This window comes from Chiloscyllium plagiosum, unplaced genomic scaffold (assembly GCF_037043375.1).
Source record: "Chiloscyllium plagiosum isolate Xiang-an unplaced genomic scaffold, Cpla_swu_hap1 HiC_scaffold_3, whole genome shotgun sequence".
Classification (NCBI taxonomy): domain Eukaryota; kingdom Metazoa; phylum Chordata; class Chondrichthyes; order Orectolobiformes; family Hemiscylliidae; genus Chiloscyllium; species Chiloscyllium plagiosum.
In genome coordinates this window covers 72,986,577-73,007,304 of record NW_028270141.1, presented here as the reverse complement: position 1 = coordinate 73,007,304, position 20,728 = coordinate 72,986,577, and the positions used below count along the sequence as shown (strand labels likewise).

The following is a 20,728-nucleotide window of genomic DNA, read 5'->3' as shown; positions in this document are numbered from 1 at the left end:
CTTACCAACGTTCTTAAATAGTGGCACCATGTTAGCCATGCTCCAGTTCTCTAACACCTCAACCATCGTCGTTGGTGATAGAAATATCTCAGCAAGTGGCCCAGCAATCACTTGCCTACCTTCTGACAAAGTTCTGGGATACACTTAATCAGGTACCGGGGATTTATCCACCTTTATACATTTTACAATATCTAGCACCAACTTCTCTGTAAAATGGGCACTTTTCAAGATATCACTATTTATTTCCCCAACTCCTCTAGCTTTCATATCCTTCGCCACAGTAAACGCTAATACAGAATATTTGTTTAGTATCACCCTCTGCTGTAGTTTCACACATAGATGGCCTTGCTGATCTTTAAGGGGCTCTATTCTCTCCCTAGTCGCTCTTTTGTCCTTAACGTATTGTAAAACCTCTTTGGATTCTCCTTAATCCTACTTGCCAAAACTATCTTATGTCCCCTTTTTGCCCTGCTGATTTCCCTCCTTGAGTATACTCCTACTGCGCTTATACTCTTCTAGGGATTCACTCGATTCCTGTTATCTATAATTGATATATACTTCCTACTTTGTCTTGAAGAGAACCTCAATTTCTGTAGTCATCCAGCATTCTCTTCACACTATAAGGACCATATTGTCTCTGACTGCTCGATATCGCATTTTTGAAGGCTTCCCACTTTCCAGCAGTCCCTTTACCTGGAATGTCCGCTCCCAAACAACCTTTGAAAGTTCTTGCCTAATACCAAAAAAAAATTGGTCTTACTCCAAGTTAAACTTTGAATATTTTGAACAGGTCTATCCTTTTCCATCACTATTTTAAAACTAATAGAATTATAATCACTGGCCCCAAAATGCTCCTCCACTGACACCTCAGACACCTATCCTGCCTTATTTCCTCAAGATTAGGTCAAGTTTTGCTTCTTCTCTAGTAGTTACGTCCACGTAATTAATAAGAAAATTTTCTTGTACACACTTAAATTCCTCTTCATCCAAGCCCTTAACACTATCGCAGTCCCCTTCTATGTTTAGACCATTAATAGCCCCTACCATTACCACCTTATTATTCTTAAGATAAAAGAGCCTCTTACAAATTTGCTTCTCAATTTCCTGCTGACTACTGGGGAGTCTATAATGCAATCCCAATAAGATGATCATTCCTTTTTTATTTCTCAGTTCTACCTAAATAACTTCACTGGATGCACTCCCGGAATATCCTCCCGAAGTCGAGCCGTATGTTCTCCCTAACCAAAAACACCACTTCCTTTCCTCTCTTGCCCCCCCCCTCCCCCTTTCAGCCTTCCTATAGCATCTATACACTGGAACTTTATGCTGCCAATCTTGTCCATACCTGAGCCATGTCTCTGTAATGATTATGATGTCTCATTCCCATATTCCCAACCATGCCTTGAGTTCATCTATCTTACTTTTTAGACCTCTTGCATTGAAATAAACGCAGTTTGATTTCTCAGTCCTACCGCATTCTCTGCCTTGCTCCTACCTGCTTTGACCATTTGACTTGCTCCTTTTCCCAACTGCACCTGCCTCAGACTGATCTCTCTTCTCAATCTCTGAGACCCCCACTAGTTTAAATCCGAGTAGGTCCAGCCAATCTCCCCACAGTATATTAGTCCCCCTTCCGATTCAGGTGCAATCTGTCCTTCTTATACAAGTTACAACTACCCTGGAAGATTCCAAATAATCCAAAAGTGTATATCCTTCTCCCCTGCACCAGCTCCTCAGTCACAAAAACATCCACTCTATCGTCATAATCCTAGTCTCGTTAGCACATGGCACCTGGAGTAATCCAGATATTACCACCTTCAAGGAATTACTTTTTAACCTCTTGCCTAATTTCATACATTCTCTCCTCAGAACCCCATCCTTTTCTCTTCCTATGTCATTGGTACCAACATGTACAACAACTTCCTGCTGACCACTCTCCCCTTTGAGAATATTTTGCACCCTATCTAAGACATCCTTTACCCTCGGCACCAAGGAGGCAACAGACCATTCTGATATCTTGCTGTTGGCTGTAGAAATGCCAATCTGTGCCTCTGACTAAAGAGTCCCCTATCACATTCGATCACTTGGAACCTGACAGACCCCCTGTTACAGTAGAGCCAGTCTTGGCACCAACACAATGGATGTTGGCGCGACATTTCCCCGTGAGTCCATCACGCCCTACATTTGTGTGAAAAAAGTCCATGTTGCTTCAAGCCCGATAGTTTGACTGATCAGATTGCATCCAGTATGCAATGTCTGGCACTTGCCTTTAAAATAAAAATATGTTAGGGTCTAGGCTATCTCCTTGACATATTATGAGGTGGTTTGGTCTGGTCCATAACATACCAGAAATAAATATACTGCTTCTAGTATTTGCATTAACATGAGTGGATAATTAACAAGTTGTCACAATAGGTGAAGGGATTGCATGGTGGGTGGAAACAGGCTCTAAGTTGGCAGAGGGTCATACAGAACTATGGAAATGCATGAAGGGCATTAGGCTGCATGTCTTGGGCTTAATTAGGACATGTGGTGAAGGGATGTGATGGAGTGTGCAAATGATGGAGGAATGTTTATGTGTCTTCCCGTTTGGATAAACCACGTATCTCTTTGGATCTAGTCCTGGGAGATAAGGTGCCCTTTGGTGGAAGTAACGTAGGCTTGGGATTCTACAAGGCATGTATGTGCACAAAGTTTGCATAAACTCATTGGGATTGCCAACACTTTCAAGAGATTGTCTGAAGAAAAGCTACAAAGTTTAAAAAAAAGTTATTTTGTTGCCAGGATTTGTGCTGTATAACTGATTTCCCAGTCTATCAATTATACAATGGCATGCCTACTAAGTAATCATTTTGATAGCTTAATGAATGGAAACATTTGTCGCCATTAGGGGTTAAACACTTAGAATTAAGCACTGAAGTAAAATGTTAGTTTGCCAAAGGGATTAGTTTTTGTTATCGATTATAATTTTGTGTCCAACATTTACATCACCACTAGACACTGTCAGCACACCTCTTGAGATTTTTCCATGGTTTTCTAGGTGCGGTGAGATGGAAAGGGTAGAGCAAAGGCTGGTGAGTAGGGAGTAAGAGTTGGTATAGTCATTCCTCCATATTCACATGGGTTCTGTTTCTGAGAACTCCTGCGAATGATGAACTTCAAAAGTGCAGAGCCTTTTCAAAATAGGTTAAAAATTGCAGGTAAGAGAGTTTGCCTGGGAATGTTGAATTTTATTGCAACTTACTTTTTGCCTCAGATAGATGAATTAGTGAGTCATAAACTCACAGATACAGAGGATTTGCAGCATAGGGATTGTAAATGAACATTGTACCAGCCTATGCCATCATTCATCACAGAGGTATAAAAGACTATGGGAGGCAGGTAATTGAGCACAGGCTAGGACAGACAGTATGAGGAGTAACAGAAAAGGGTAGAGAAGCAGAGGGTGGCATGGGTGTAGGAAGTGAAGCTGAGGGAAAGTGACCATTTCTTTTTTTTAATCATTAGGTTTGAAATTTGAGCAAGTGCAGGAGCTTCAAGGCATTCTTTCTGCCCAGCTGGCCTGGCGAACTGCTGCTCTTCGGCTGGGAGACTTGGGAAAAACCTAACTCCCAAGCAATGTCACTTATTCAGAATTTAAACATAGCAGATATGTGGTGGCCATTTTTAAAGGTCAAGTTCACCTTGCCAGGTTGTCTCCCAACTTTAACATCCAACCCTGGGAACAGAAAATGCAGCCTTGAAAGAGTACGGTAACAACTAGCTACTTATTTGATTTCCAGACTCTCTAGGGTATTCTGTTAAAGAATAACAAAAGAGAAAGCAATGCCAAAGACACCTTGAAGTGTATTTGCAAGAATGCACTTACATCCACCAGAGAGGAATCTGGTATTCAGTTAACAACATGCAAATACACATATCAAATATCACATGCGTTAATGAGAAAAGTATAGGTAGGAAGCAGATACGTAACAAAAATATCAATATAAAAGTAAAAACAACTGCAATTTCTGAGCATAGGATAACTTTCACAGCATAATATTTACTGCACAGTCACTATGCGAAGATGTTGTAGTCAGGGCTTCAATGAAACTTTCTTCTGGTAATCTTATATTTAGAGTTATGTATGCATCAACCTTTTGAAAAAGGATCAAGCTAGTCACAGGAAGTTAAATGAAGCTTAGTTTTAATTGTCAATAAGTGAGAACATGGATCCAGGTGAGAAGTAAATAAAACAGCAAGAGAAAAATGCTCCAAATTAAATTTTAAAATATGGATCATAAGCAAGGAACGTACATGAGAGAAATGCAAAACATACGAATCGGAAGGACAGTGACTCCAGATTATGCAGGATGATGCTCAGTTATTGCTGTTAGCAGCAGTTCACTTTCTCTCTCAGGAGGAGGACACAATGAGACATTGGGTCATTTTAATCAACAGAATTAAGTATCACACTAAATATAGGTTGCCCCTGATGAATTCAAATAACAGAAAAATTTGCAATTAATTAGCACTTTCCACAATCTTGGGATGATCAATGCACTTTAAAAGTCAATTATGGACTTTCAAAGAGTAATCAGTGAAAGAAAGACAGCAGCCAATTTGTCCAGAACAAGACCCCATAAGTAACATGATAATGATCAGTTCATTCTCAGAATTACCTAGAGTTTTTGCTCAAGCTTCTTGAATGCAGCTTAAGGTTTTGACTCGGAGGCAGTGGTGTTACTAACTGAACTATGGCTGACACAATAAAATAAAATGTTATTTATTCACCATGGAGAAGCTTAGAGAGAGAAAATAATTATACCAAAGCTTCCTGGAATTCTGTTAATGGAATTGGAATTTATGTAAAAAGGTAGCAGAAATTAAGGAGCAGTTCACATTCAGTTCATATTAACCAGCCAAATAATGTCATTGGTAAATTGTTAATTCCTTCAAGCATCTTTATTTATGATGCTCCATTCCAGGAACTTGTACCTTTAAAGCAGCTGAAAGTGCATGCCTAGATATATCAAGCTTTTATGAACTGCAAAGGTTAGACAGGGAAAACAGCAAGTTACCACTGTGCAGGTTATATTCTCAACAGAAATTAAACAGCTCCTGAAGCCTTATCAAGGAACCTCGGTAGTTGTCTCAACCAACCAAGTGAAAGCAAAATCAAAACATTCTAAATTCTACAGTTCTAGTGAACACCTCTCATAGATCCCCTAGGCTACAAAGCACATCCAGGATTATAAACTAATTTTAAGAGACAGTGGATTTTCTAGATCTTATCAGTAGTTATGCATATTCTGTTGGGCTACATTTTAGACCTGTCAATGTTGGTGAATCTCAGTAGAATACATGCTAATGAATTCATAACAAAATTGACAAAAGCAAGTATCCAATGTAACAGATCCTACTGGAATGCAAGTACAGCCATTATAGGATGAGAAATGGCCTCACCACAAAACACAACTTAACTCTCAAAATCAGCTGGGTACTCGCCCTACAATGTATGTAAATTTGGAACTTGACCTATGTAGGCCATTTCTGTTCTACTTTTGGCACAGTGCTCCCAAGCGGCGCGTTTAAAACAGCACAATAAGAAAAGGCAGATCCCTGGCTAACTCATAGAGCATCCTCTTTTTGAGTATCTCCACAAATTCTAAAATCTCTTCTGTTTGCTGCCATCTCTGCTGGAATGCTTCATCAAAACCAAAATTTATATTCATCTTAATAGATTGTCTTGCTGTCCTGGTTATTACTACCAACGTAATCATATTCTTTAAATTAAGTATGTTTAAGAACTGGGTGATGCAGTATTGAGTCAGCTGCATTGGGCAAGCCACGGTATCTGCACGTCTAACACAAGGCTTCCAAAATGAGCTCTCTGAGTTCTAGTATGGCAAGTGACTACAAACTCATGGAAAGCACTTGCCCATGACTACCTAAACTGGCGAAGAAAACAACAGGACAATGCATTTATGAAAAGAAAACCATGATTGTGCAACTTGCCCTCAATCAATGTTGGGTGTATATGTGCTTAAGTCATTGAAGGTGCAGATTAATTTATGGCTGATACAAAGTCAGGGACTTCAGGCTTTTTAATACAGAATTTTAGATATCAGAAATGCAATTTCAGACTGGACATCTAGTGACACCTTTAATGGATTACAACTGGTCAAACAACGTATCAAGTTCTATTTTATAGACCAAGCAATTGATGATCCTAAGAAAAGAGTTCTAAACATATTGTTTGTTAGCAAAAAGGAGCAGTCTTTCCATGGATGACAGGAGATTTGGAAGATTCTCCCAGATTTTAATTGAACATCCGTCTTAAAATGTTTGAGAAATATTAAACTAGATAGTTTTTTGTTAACATAATCAAGAATATGTACTTTTTTTTGCAAGCAAAGATGGGCCTCAAAAATAAGAAAACAACAAACTATTTTTCTCTCAGGTTTCACTATTTTGCTTTAACAGAACGAGGTATGCTCATCTCTTACATTTTACACACTTTTTCAGCAAAGAATTCTTTCTCTAAGTATGCATCACAACACTGCAGAACGCCATAACAGCTGAACTGAAACATATTTCTCGAACGAGTCCAAAAAGGCAAATCAGTCAAAGGCAAGATGAGGTTAATGATGTGCAATTCATGAGCAAATGTCTTAGTTATGATGGCTAACATTAGTATAAACTTGAAAAGGAAATATAGAAACTTAGAAAATAAGGACAGGAATAGGACTTTCAAACCTGTTCTGCCATTCAGTATGATCATGATTAGAATAATCAATCAGCAACAGGTTCTCCCCATACCCTTTGATCTTTTTACCCTGCAGAACTATATCTAATTCCTTCTTGAAAATATTCAACATTTTGACGTCAATCGCTTCCTGTGGCAGAGAATTCACAGTCTCTCCACTCTCTGGGTGGAAAAAAAACTCTCCTTATCTCAGTCCTAAATGGCGACCCTATATCCTTAAATGATGATCCCTAGTTGACAGGAATACAGTCCTAAGTGGTGATCCCTGGTTCTGGATTCCCTGATTGACAGGAACACCCTTCCCACATTTACCTTGTTTTGTTCAGTTAGAATTTTGTGGATTTCTACGAGATCAACCCCCATTCTTCTAAGCTCCAGTGAACACACTGTAGTCCTGACCAATCCAGTCTCTTTTCATATGTCAGTCTGGTAAACTTTTTTGCATTCTCTCCATAGACAGAACATCCTTCCTCAGATTAAGAGACCAAAACTGCACACAATACTGCAGACGTGATCTTACCAAGGTGCTGTAAAATTTCAGGAAGGCCTCTGCTCCTGTACTTGAATCCTCTCACTGTGAAGGTCAATATAACATTTCCCTTACTTTCAGCATCTGGTGTAAAAAGATATCCAGGTCTCATTCCACCTCTCCCTTAACCAAATCCGTTGCCATTCAGATAATAATCTTACTTCTTGTGTTTGTTACCAAAGTGGACAACCTCACAATTATCCATTTTGAAGGGATCATTAATGTGTGTAATGAATTAACCTGAGAGTAAAATATATTTACAGTCAAAGTTGGACACATTGTAGCAACCATGAATCTCCAGTAACCAGAATTTCCAACATTACTTGTTTTTAAAAAGCCAGTCACCTCAAGTAACTATCATCGATACTAACAAATATTCTTTTGAGAAAAGGAAGATAGCAGTTTGGTCTTATGTTTTCAAATCATTCCACGCATCAATATTAATCTTGGTCAGAAATAACCAGAACTTTAACATTGGCCGTACACACATTCTATTCTTAGTTATTAGTTTCTCATGAGAAACTCCCTATTAATGTGCACTCCTTGGTTTACCATCATTGCCAGTACATGCCAGAAGACCTACATTTTATTATTGTACAGAATTGCAGTAAATATCAATTTTACTCAAATGTTGTTGTTTATTATTTAAATATACGGATTAACTGAAGGGATTTCCCCAACCATACTCATACTTATAATATATAAGTGTCCAAAACGAATACTAAGCAATGGACGTACAAGAAAATGAAATGAGCTAATCACATAACTAGGTATCAGTGTGATGATTAATTGAAATTTTAGGGAACCATAGTTTGATTGGTGACCAAGTAACATATACAATTTTACTACCTCAGAAAACTGAGTAGATCCAACAATCATGAGATTCTTCCAAACATAGTTATGAGTAATTACAGTTTGGATATCTCTCCTAGTGCTGTGCCTCAGGAAAGTAGATTCCTTTAAGGTAAAGAGATTATTGAAATAGACAGGAAGAATATTTATTGAGCAGATCTTTCTCAATGAAAATTGCTCAAAGAATTTTGATAAATGTACTATTGTGAACAATGAAAACCATCCTATGTCTCAGTAATGCTATTGGAATACATTCAGGGAAAAGGCTACAATCCCTCAGATGCAGAATAATCTGCTCTCAAACTTATTTGTACCCTCCTTAAAAAACTTTTAACAGGAATGTTTTTACTTAATGAATAATGTATACAAAATTAAATTTCAATATGGTCAATAAACTGAAATTGAACTGAATTTTCAGTTTTATTGATGCTTGACAATCTAAAATATTATTCAGCCAGCACAAGGAACAGCAATAGGTGAGCTTACAATCAATTTTTAAAAACATTTATGTACTATAGAGTAAACAGTCAAGCATATTTAATAAAGCACAGAAGATGAACATAAGTCTTGAGTACTAGCTATAATCTTTGCAATATACATGTTGATTTCAGCACCAACTGACGTCACTGAGGTTTGTGCAGCCTATTATGTGAAGCTATCAACAACTTCTAGTATCAGATTTTTCAATGCCAATAAATGGTATAATTACAGCTTCCTGAATTATGATTTTTGCCTTCCTGATACAGATGGTCAAATTAAACTTTTTCCAGGCATGATAGCGTCTGTCCATTTACTGGTGCAAGTATTCATCAGTTTGGAACGCTTGTGTGGCACTGCCAGCAAACAGCAACTCTGATAAAGGACTTGGCTCACTTTTGCTGTACCTTTGATAGGTGGAACATTACCCTGAGTCACACACCAGGGAGGACACTGTCGCTGAGGAAACTCTTAACACCAGATGAAGCTACTTGTTATGGCAAAGTTAGATATTGAAACCAGTTAGATAGTGCAAAGCTTTGACCTTCATCCTTGGGAAAAGCCTCAGAAATTGATCTGATATTGCCTGAACTTATCAAGCATTTGTAATCAGGACTGCTACACTAGCATCTGTACAAACTTCACTGCCTCTCACACTATTGGAATTAATGCCACAAAATATGCATGATGCAATAACTGTAACCCTGTACCAAAACAACAGCAACCACATCAACTGTAATACATATTAAGGCATTTCCCTGCTTGGCATCATTGGAAAGGTTTCTCCCATCAGACTGCATTAATGCCTGGTTTCAGGTTTGCTGACTAATTAAGGCAAGCAGCCATAATGAAAACTCACGAGCTTATTTCAGATGAAATATTTAAAGTAATAGTTTGAAATTTAAAGATTGTCCAGGTGTTTCAGCAGAGGAAGAAATTGTGACAATGCACTCATAGTATTGTATGACAGAACTGAGCTTCACTGATGTCCCTCCAAAGATGTAGCTGTGTCATAAGAGCTCACAGGGTGATGTCCATCTCTGCTGAGGTGGATATGAGACCAACTGGAAGATGCTTGTATGACCATCATGTACATCTTAATGCACACTTAGCACTCACAATGACCCTCATCAAATGTCCAATCATCCACTCATTATCCTCACTCATAGGTCTACTCTCTTTCTCCTTGCAAGAGGAAGCCAGGGACAGAGGCTTTGGAAATAAAATGACTTTCATCACAGCTGATCTTTAGCAATAGAGAAATCAGAGTCTCTCAATTGCCTGGTAACAGAATTAGATACAATGTAGTCTTGGTATATAGCTTTTACTTATGCTGATATCATGAACCAGTAAAATATGATCAAATGCACAATGAAGTCTTAACACCTTCCTACCTTGACAGTTTTTTTTAGATTAGATTACATTACAGTGTGGAAACAGGCCCTTCGGCCCAACAAGTCCACACCGACCCGCCGAAGCGCAACCCACCCACACCCCCACATTTACCGCTTACCTAACACTACGGGCAATTTAGCATGGCCAATTCACCTGACCTGCACATCTTTGGACTGTGGAAGGAAACCGGAGCACCCGGAGGAAACCCACGCAGACACGGGGAGAACGTGCAAACTCCACACAGTCAGTCACCTGAGGCGGGAATTGAACCCGGGTCTCAGGCGCTGTGAGGCAGCAGTGCTAACCACTGTGCCACTGTGCCGCCCACAGTTCTAAATTAAATATTGTTATAAGTACGTAAGTTAGCTCACTGAGCTGGAAGGTTTGTTTTCAGATGTTTTGTCACCATACTAGGTAACGCCATCAGTGAGAGTCTCTGGTGAAGCGCTGGTGGTATGTCCTACCTCTCTATTTATAGGTCTTGGTTAATAAAGGAGGGTGATGACATTTACCGTTCTTTATTTTCCCCAAGAGAAGGTAGATAGGATCTAAATCGATGTGTTTATTGGTGGTGTTCTGGTTAGAATGCCATGCTTCAAAGAATTCTCATGCATGTCTTTGTTTCGTGCATGTCCTAAGATGTATGTGTTGTCCCAATCAAAGAACCAGAAATGACATCACCACCAGAGGCGAGACATACCACCAGCGCTTCTCTGGAGACTCTCACTAATGACATTACCTAGTATGGTGACAATACATCTGAAAACAAACCTTCCATCTCAGCGAGCTAACTTAGATACTTATCAACCTTAGCTACAAATCTTCTCAAAAAAAAGTTAGCAATTTTAATCTCCCACAGGCCAATCGAGCACCTCCCAGGTGTTGCACGATGAGGAAAATAATGATTACTCAGAGGAAATAACTCACTCTAAGGATGCACCATCACAGCATTCATACAAAGAAGCTATTAGCTCAGATGCACACACCTCAGTGGAACCTCTCAGGCAAACAATGCGTTCTCAGGTCATGTCTCACATCAACAGTGAAGAAAAGCAAATGAAGACAGAGACAGCAGTGCAGCACTTTGGATCATCCAGAATTAACAGACACCATCAAGGGATAAACCAAAAAGAAAAATTAAATACAACTGGCAGATTAACTTAAGCAGATTCTACAATCCATAACCTTAGAGGCACATGGGATTGTATGTTGCTTGGTTTTTGAAGACACCAATGCATACAACTAGCTTCTTGTAAGCCCTGGGGAATATTCATTTTATACAAACAACTGAGATTCTATTCTCTGAACTGATGTGGATACTGAGCCTTGGAGGACACCACCAAAGAGGATAATTCTGGAGTAGCAGCAGGAAATATCTGAGGTGGCATCAGTCTTTCTAGCATGCTGCACATTCATGAGAGACACTGTTGGATTCAGTTTCAAAAATATCCATCACTGTGCCATAATATAGCAGGCCTTTACAAAGATGTCTGCCTACATGTAGAACCAAATGTAGTAATCAAACAAGTTCATGTCAGCCCTCCATGTACAGAATTCCAGTTTAAACAAAACAAAATAAAAATTAAGTCTAATGATGAGCCTGAAATCATTGTTAACTATTGGGGAAACCCATCTGATGTATTAATGTCCTTTAGGGAGGAAAAACAGCCCTCTTTACCTGGTCTAGCCTACTTTTGAATCAAGACCCATACCAACATAGTCAACTTCTAGTTATTATTAGAAAAGACCATGCAAGCTACTCAGTTGTACCAGACCACCAAAAAGTCTTTAAAAAAGGAATTAAACTGGATATTGGACACACTTCACTGCACTGATCTAGGCAACAGAAACAACTGCAGTGAATTCTGAGCTGAGAATGAAGGAGACCTCTGGAATGAATGGCAACTTTAAAAAAAAATGGAGAACAAACAAACTGAAATTTGCTTATGAGACCAGGCCTGGAAGTTAACTGCAGGTTGATTCTTCTTCAAAGGACACTCTTGATATTTCAGTTCTGGAGATGCAATACACTCAAATGGATGGCAAACATTTAAAAGTTAACAAAGGCCTCACAGAGAAGCAACAAGTCGAACAAAGAGAAACCAAAGTTTGAACCATGTTATCAACTTATTAAAAGTTCAGAGAATAGAATCTCAGTTGTTTGTATAAAATGAATATTCCCCAAGGATTACAAGAAGCTAGTTGTATGCTTTAGTGTCTTCAAAAACCAAGCAACATACAATCCCGTGTGCCTTTAAGGTTATGGATTGTGGAATCTGCTTAAGTTAACCTGCCAGTTGTATTTAATTTTTCTTTTTGGTTTATCCTTTGATGGTGTCTGTTTGTTCATCTGTCTTTAGGAGAGTGGGGGGCTAGAATCAAAGAAAAATGGTTTTAAATAATAGACATGAAGTAGATTGCTTGAGGTTTAACTTTGTTCTGCTAAAGCTACTATATTAATAATTGTTAAATCTTTTGTTAAAGATATAGACCTGTGTATTATAATTATTTGCAAAGTATGCTACTGGTTATTCAACAAGTTTGGTTAGGAACGATTCGTGTCAATTTTGAGGGTCATTGAATATTTTAAACTTTACTGTGTTGTGAATAGAGGGACAGGGAGGCTGATTGGATTTGGCTGTCTGTCAGTGCCATTACACAGATTCAACTTAATTTCAGCTGTTTGGCAAAATAACCAGAGGCAACACTTGAAAGGCTTTTACACATACACACACAGTGATGAGGATTTAGAATGTATCCCCACATGATACTATAGAGGACACTGATTAATATTTCCAATGAAATTGAATAATCTTGGAGCAAAATACATAGGGAAGCATAGGTGGGAGAGGTTGTAGGAATGATTGGATTTCTCTCAAAAAGAAACAACACTGGCTAAATGGCTTCCTCTGAACTGCACTGTTCTGTTCTCTAGGACCCAAAGCACAATGTGAAAACACTTCACAGAAGCTGCCAAGCATTAAAAGCATGGGGGGGTTGGTTTGAAATTGAAATAAGGAGTGCACACACCAAAGAAACTCCCCTAGCTTCTCGACATTTTTAGAAAACTGCAAAAACAAAATAGCCCCAGAGAAGTACCAAGTATTCTTAAGATTTTAAATTCCACTGGCAATAACATTTTGGAATGAACATAAAAGCCTAATAAGACTGGCATATGCTTTAATTAAGAGTTGGCATTATTTCTGACTGAACACTGAACTCCCTTATGGAGCAACTTTTAACGGGCCCTAAACCTTGTTTAATGTAATGAAGCAATGTCAGGCGAATATGTTCTTGCACTAACATCATCGAAGACGATTCCTGAGTTTGTAATCTGTCCTATTCTATTCTTGACCGTGAAACGGTCACCAATATTATACTTACCTCTTTTATCTTGTCCAGTTCATTCTGTAAAGCTTGCTTGGTGATCTCAGCTTCTATCAACTGCTGACGTAAGCTTTCATTTTCCTCCTCTGTTTTGGTGCGTTTTTCTTCCACGTTTTCCAATTCGTGGTGCAGTCTGACAGACACGTCTTTGGCAACCTGAAAGCGAGGACAACAATAAATAGCATCATCCTTCTCCTCGCCGAAAATAAAACAAGAGAAAGAGGATGCAAATAACTTAGAAGTCTCAAAGCCGCGGAAATTATTTATCATTCATGACTGAAAGAACCCTATAACACCCAACGCATTGAAAGTGAGTTGACCTTGAGGTCCTGCTCGAGACTTCTCAGTAGCTCATTGTCCATCTCGCCGGTTTGGGCGAATCGCATCCTTTTCCTCTCGGTCTTCCGCAGGCGGTACTGCAGGATCCGGCAGTTTTTGTTGGCGCGCTCGAGCTCCCGCCGGAGGTCCTGCAGCTGGCAAGCGTCTTCCTCGTAGAAACTGTCCCTCATTTCGTCCATTTCGTTCCGCATCTCCTCGATCTCGCTCTGCCACGACAAACATTTTCTTGTTTTTTTTAAAACAAAGAAAAACGTATCAACGCAACAATAAAATCAAAATAAAATAACAACCAAAAAAAAACAAACAAAACAAAACCTGTTCCAAATCTGCGGCAGGCGTTTCCCAATACAATGGCCATCAAGCAAATTATCAACATCACCCCCAAGGGCCAACATTGCAGTTTCCCGACCCAGAGGGAATGGTGCCTCTCCTCCACAAATCCTCTGATGTTTTGTTTTTCTATGTGTGTGTGAGTTGATATTGTTGGATTCTGTCCATTAGTGTCCTCAAGCAGAGAGCACCCACTCCCCTCCCCCTATCTCTCTTTGCAATGCGCCTGATGCCGTCCCTACCTTGAGGCCCAGATTTTCCGAGCGCAGTTTCTCGACCTCATCTTGCAGGCTCTTTTCCTGCTCGGTCATCGCCTCCATGTTGGAGCCGCCGCCCGCCGCCTTGTCGGGCACGGCCGCCTCCGCCGTCGCGTTCTTCATGTGCATTATCGCAGCATTGGGCGGCGGCGCCGCCGAGCCCGCACTGTCCGTCTGAAGGCCGACCCCGGTACCGCCCCCGACACCTTCCTGCTCCCCTCTGTCTGCCACCTCTCCCCCTCCTCCTGGGGGCTGCTGCTCCCCGGACTTCCCCCTCGTTGTTCTATCCGGAATGGCCCCGGCACGGCCGCTCTGAGCGAGGGTCAACTCCGAGTTCTTGCTCTGGGTGAAGTGGCAGCTCTCCCCTTCCACCTTTCTGAGGTCCTCGGGCGCGGCGGCGATCTCCTTTTCAGCACCAGCTGGACGGACAGCAGCCGCGGCTCGGCTCCCTTTCTCCTTGGCGTTTGCAGTGCCCTGGTTGGGAACCCGGCTCGGGTGGTAACCCTGTTTCAGTGCAGTCGATTTGGCACCGAACGATGTCTTGATGGAGGATCTGGAGTTAATATCGCGGAACCTGGCGGGTGAAGCGGCTCGCTGCTGTTTCTTATTGTCAGAATGCTGTCGGTTTTCAGCAGCGCCACTGGCTGGGTTCATGGTGCTACTGTCATCTAAACGCGATTCTCAGCCGGCTCCATGCATACCACTTAGATAGTTATTCACTTCCGGGCTGCAGAAAATTTCAATTTACAACAAAACAGACCCCTGTAAATTACAAAACAACAAGAAAGCTTACTTTACCATTACGTGTGACTGTATTTCATGCAAACTGTTTCAAAAGAAAATGTAGGCAGGCAGACATAAGTCAACGCAAACTGGATTTATTTTCAAGATGGGAATATTGGCGGTGGTTACAACAGGCCAGTTAATAAATACGTTCCTAACGTAAAGTCTGCACCATAATGTTGGACATCAGAAATCATTTTATAAATAAGGCATTATATCATCTATCTTCACTACTTCATCGGCGCACCATAGCTAGGAGTAATGTGGAAACCCAATTAATTCTGCATAATTTTGTGATATTATAATGCCTGTTATTTTTAGTGACAATAGACGTATAAATATTAAATTAATAACATACAAACAATATAAAAGATAATATAGCTGTTTGAATCAAATTGCAAAAATAAACAGAAGATTTTCTTTTCGGAAAATAACCCATTAAAGCTTGTTAAAGTCTGTAAAGATGTAAATCTTACTTCGAGTGCAAGTTAAACTGATGCCTTATACTATGTCCGGTTTCTTGCAAGAATTGCTAACTAGGGGAAGTTGTTTATCACTTTTAGTTTATATTTCCAAATCTCGAAATTACAAAGTTAAATTCTGTATATCTTACATTTTCAAATTGGAATTCCTAACCTAGTGGTTCCTTGAGGTCATTTTCCCCCATCAACTATCAAATCTGTTCACTAACTTTCACAGTATTCATGTCATTATTTAGCAATAACATTGGCTTTAGTATTTGCCACTCACCCAAAAAGTGCATTTTTTTTATTCCCACAACTCTAATGAAATTTGGAAAAAAAACAACTGCCAGTGACCACAGAGCATGCTGCTGTTTTCAAAGGATACCAGCAATGCTTAATATTAGAAGGAATTGCAACTAGCATTTTCATATTTGTAGAGGATTGCCAGAAAATGTGTCAATAGTTGCAGAAGATTTCTGTGAGTTTGTTTATACTTTCTGTGAAGGTAATTTCCTGCAACACAGAAGTTGGTTGCATTAGCTTACCTTCATGCTTATCTTCTATATTTAATCAGCAACTTTATTCCAAAACTGGTTGGCCATTTTTGCCCCCCAATATTGGAGATACGTAATTCTAATTTAATCATCATTATATGCAAAATTATCATACCCTCTTTGCCCATGTACTCAATGTGCCTGCTTATAAAGTCTGTTTTAAACTTTTCAATCTACTTGCTCTCACATTTGCTTTTAGTATCATTCCATTTGGTGTATGTAGACTTTTTGCCATATTTTCTTCTTCTACAGCTAGGTTCCCCACTTCATTAGAGAGGTACATATTTCATTATTTCTTCATTGTAATAATGTATATTTCACAAATACACCTACTGTATAATTATCCTACCTCAAGACAGATTCCTGTATGATAAAGAATCATTCTGCTTTCAGTGGTAAAAGTAACTGTTTTTACAACTGTTGTTATGACTTTTTTTCCCGACAAATTCATTTAACAAGTCTTAAAGTGGATTCTATGTTTATGTGCCAGTATGCTTGTGTACAGTGCTAAAGACTGTATACAGCAAATAAGTATTTTTCCTTACATTATTTGTAAAATAATGTATTGTTGGTGTATATTTAATTATATATGAGGTCTGAGAAGATGAGATATTCTCCCTATACACGGCTGAATTTAAAAGAAGTGTAGATCTGTAAAATACAACTCTATTGACTGGGTAAAGAGCTCAATCTGTAATCTTTTGAAGCAGGCTACCTGATGTCTTACTGAAGATTCTGGATTAGAGTGGTGCTGGAAAAGCACAGCAGTTCAGGCAGCATCTGAGGAGCAGTTACTGCTCCTTGGATGCTGCCTGAACTGCTGTGCTTTTCCAGCACCACTCTAATCCAGAATCTGATTTCCATTCATTGCTTTTACCCGTCCTACTGAAGATGCAAGCATGACCAATAGGGAATACATTAAAGCAAAAGGAAATATTGACAAATTCAATTTATTAATGGAACAGTAAAATCTAATCATATATTATGCAATATTTAAATTATTTAGCCTGTCCTTAAAAAGAATAAAATGGTATTTATGTATCAATGTCTAAGTCCTGAGGATGTCCCAATCACTGAAGAACTTAAAGCATAGTCAGTTTTGTAGTGATAACATGCAAGGAGTTTAACAATGTATGTCTTGGAACAACTGAAGAATTTAGGGTAAAGTCACCAATATAATGGTTCATTGCAAAGACATGCTGAAAGGGACAATGGATTAGATAGAATAAGCACATCAGCATTGGAGACCCATCTCTGGCAAAATTCCTTTCAGCACAGTGCCTCACATGGAATGCAGGAGTGGTAATTTCCCTGCAGAATAACTTAAGAAATAAATTTATTTCATAGACTTTGTGCTTCAGAACACTACTCCTGCACAGTATCTTGGATGAACCTATTTTATGAATCATCTATCAAGCTAAGTTGAAGTTTTAAAACAATTCTCACGATCATGTTTCAAATCGAAGTAAATTTGTTAATGTGATTCAGTGTACTTTTCTCCTTATCATAGGTCAATACAACTAATGAAAATCCATTTTATAACTTAAAATGCCACAAAATTCACTCCCTATGTGGACTAATGCAACTTAAAAATATCAATTTTATATTTAAGGGTGAATCAACATTCTAATTCTCTCAGCCTATATTCTAATTTGGTCTGACTAATTGGTACACTATTTTTGCAGTTTACGATTATGCTTATAGGATCATCTTTGGGTGAGTCACAAATATTATTAATTACATTTAAAACTTTTATGCAATACAGCAATCATGAGATTTCTCTAAATCTTGACCTCCATTAATGTTAACCAGTTAAGTGGTAAGCATTATTCAATACCTGCATATATTATATTTAGTTAATAGATTACAAATGTCTGTAACATCAAACATATTCTGCAGAGGTCCTGCCATTATCTTGTAAGTGGACATGTATCATGTTGTTCATGACAAACTCAAGAGACTTGGAATTAATACTATTGACAGTTTCCAATAGTGGGACGATATTGAAAATGTGTGCATTGTATGAAAAAAAATCATACCTACCATTCTAATGCTGCAAAAGGACAAGTAGATACTCAAGCTCTGCACCTCCAACTGGTAAATCCATGATATAATGGAGCATTTTTCATGCTCAGAAAGGTCAGTTGGAATAAATGCATACATTTTTAGGCAAGGGGTACTGCTCATTCTTTGTACCCATTATCTATTTTGGGAGAGCTCAAATCAATGTTTTGCCTAATGACCAAAGACTATTAACCTGAGGATAGAAGAGGCAAAGGCCATTCTTTTTGTAGTTCAGCTCTCTTCCAGAACACACCTGGGAACTAAAACCAAAACCAAGTAAACCATTAGTGATAGAACTGCCAACCTGATATTTACATCAGGTTTGTCCACAGTATGCCAAGGCAGCCCTGGGCACTGTCTATCCAGCCTAGCTCACTTATTGGAATTGGAAAGGTAGTTACTGAAGGTTGGGATACTGACCATTCAGTTCCAGAACCTTACAAGCAATCTCTTAATTATGCAGAATATATGATGAAAAACAAAAAGGAGTAATACTGATAGTCTTTACTAGCCACCCGCATTGTCTAAATTCAAGCAGCATTTCCATATTCTAGTGACATATGAATTCTCCAAGTCTTTGGTTCAGCTAATCTAGCCATGCCTAAAGGCATTGATGTAAGTGGGATGCATTCTTAGATAGAGTGGCAGGGGCAGGCATGATGGGTCCCCACACATTTAGAAACCAGAAGTAATAAATTTCATTATTAGTGTCCCTATTCCCAGACACATCCATTATCTCTGTGTACAGCCTTTGCTCTTTCAATACCACAAGCCAAATTCCACCCCTCCTCTTCCTGGCCTACCTCTACACAGTATTATTGCTGTGATATGTATTCTTACCTACTTATCCCATACCTTGCAAAAATCCATTACTGTCAGTTCGTTAAACCACAGAGTGTCAAACCCCTACAAAAGCAATTTCCTTTCGGCCGCCCAGTATAAATGAATTATAAAACATGCAGCTATCAAGAGAGACTACTAACCAGCCTGGCCCAGGATTCACTAAGTAATTGGCCAATGCAGCTTTTTTAAAAGGAATATCCCGAAGACATCAAATCTCCCCAAACAATCACGTTATTTAAAGTATAGTGGGTGGATATTTGGTGTGTTACAGTTTAAATGACATGAAATACCTTATTCTCAAAATATAAAAGAGGTTACCCATTTTCTCAGGAATATCTTTTAATGAATTGTGAGATTGCTCTTCAGAACACAATGTAACATGAAATGTACTCGTAACCATCTTGTTCCATGGGCGCGGCTCAGTGGGCGGAGATACAGGATCTAATATTTCGATACCAAGAATAATAGAAAGTATACCTTAGATTACGCGAATATTTTAACTGTTCCTGCTGGTACACCATTAACTAGAATAAAAATCTGCTGGAAAATTTCTAAGTCCTCCATTTCCTACAGGAACGGAAATGATTACTTCTTTGGCATCCTCCAGTAACCGGGAACATGAAGCGACATCCCTGCAGCCGCTATTGTGCAAAGTGCTGTGACAGGCATATTTCAACAGCCAAGAGAGCCCGCAAAAAAAGCTAGGAAACAACGAGCGCGGATAATTTAACAAAGTCATATCAGTGAAAAAAAAACTCAGTTGTAGAAAGTGAACAAATGATTCTTCATTAACATCATTAAATCTAAAGCAGAAGTTTTATTGGCAAAATTCGAAGATACTTTTTTTTTGTTCTCTTTGCGAAGATGTACCAGTGAGTTTAGTAAATGAGCCTCCTGGCTTGGCAAGCGGAAGGTCTTAGGAAGAAGGGACTCACCATGTTCGGCTAGTGTTGCTCGAAGAGCTACCATGGCTGAATTCGACTTGCTGCTTTACTTGCATCTACACTCCCCTACAGACTATTGACCTGATAGATAGATAGATAAGATATCCAGAGAGGGAGGGACTTATCATAGACTCGCTGTTGAGGCGGTCCTGAAGACGCCACTTTTGGATCAGCTGAATCACCGGTGTTCCCGACAATTGCTGCGACCTTACAGGAAGTGACACTATTGTACAACATGGGGAAGTGTCTTTGTTTCTAGAACCTCGTCACTTTCCCTTCTTTGAGATTGCCAGCGTGACTTAAAGGGGCATTGGCCGATTGTAAAGGCGTATTTCTTTGATTCTTATTTTTAATGTAGCTGTGCGTCCAGCTGTACTTTACCTGATGCGGCAGTGCTTATGTTACCTCAGAAATTAGTAATTGAACAGGAGAATCGAACAGACCTTTAACGCAGCTAATAATTACATGCGAACATTGCATTCACTGGGCACATATCAATATCTGGGCGAACAATAAGCAATTATATTACAAAGGAGAATCCACTCTACCCTCCCCTATGGTCTCCAGCCACCTGCATCTACCTATGCCTTCCTAGCAACCTTCACCCCAGCCCCACCCACACCCTTGTATTTATATCTCAACCCCCTTACACCCCAACATTCCCGACGGAGTGCGATAGCCCGAAATAATGATTCTCCTGCTGGTCGGATGCTGCCTGACCTGCTGTGCTTTCCCAGCACCACACTTTTCGATTATGATCTC

The 20,728-nt window shown here is 39.3% G+C and overlaps 1 protein-coding gene across 1 annotated transcript in view; it reads right to left on the bottom strand.

Annotated features, from left to right (window-relative positions):
- mtcl3 (MTCL family member 3) overlaps window positions 1-20,125 on the bottom strand; it is a 52,546-nt gene extending 32,421 nt beyond the window's left edge. Inside the window, exons 1-4 of the mRNA XM_087980475.1 lie at window positions 19,500-20,125; window positions 14,300-15,076; window positions 13,709-13,933; window positions 13,386-13,544 (exon numbers count right to left, since the gene is read on the bottom strand). Coding sequence (XP_087836601.1) covers window positions 13,386-13,544; window positions 13,709-13,933; window positions 14,300-14,968 — 1,053 coding nt within the window. The 5' untranslated portion in view covers window positions 14,969-15,076; window positions 19,500-20,125. The remainder of the gene's footprint in view (window positions 1-13,385; window positions 13,545-13,708; window positions 13,934-14,299; window positions 15,077-19,499) is intronic.
- Window positions 20,126-20,728: the final 603 nt, after the last annotated feature.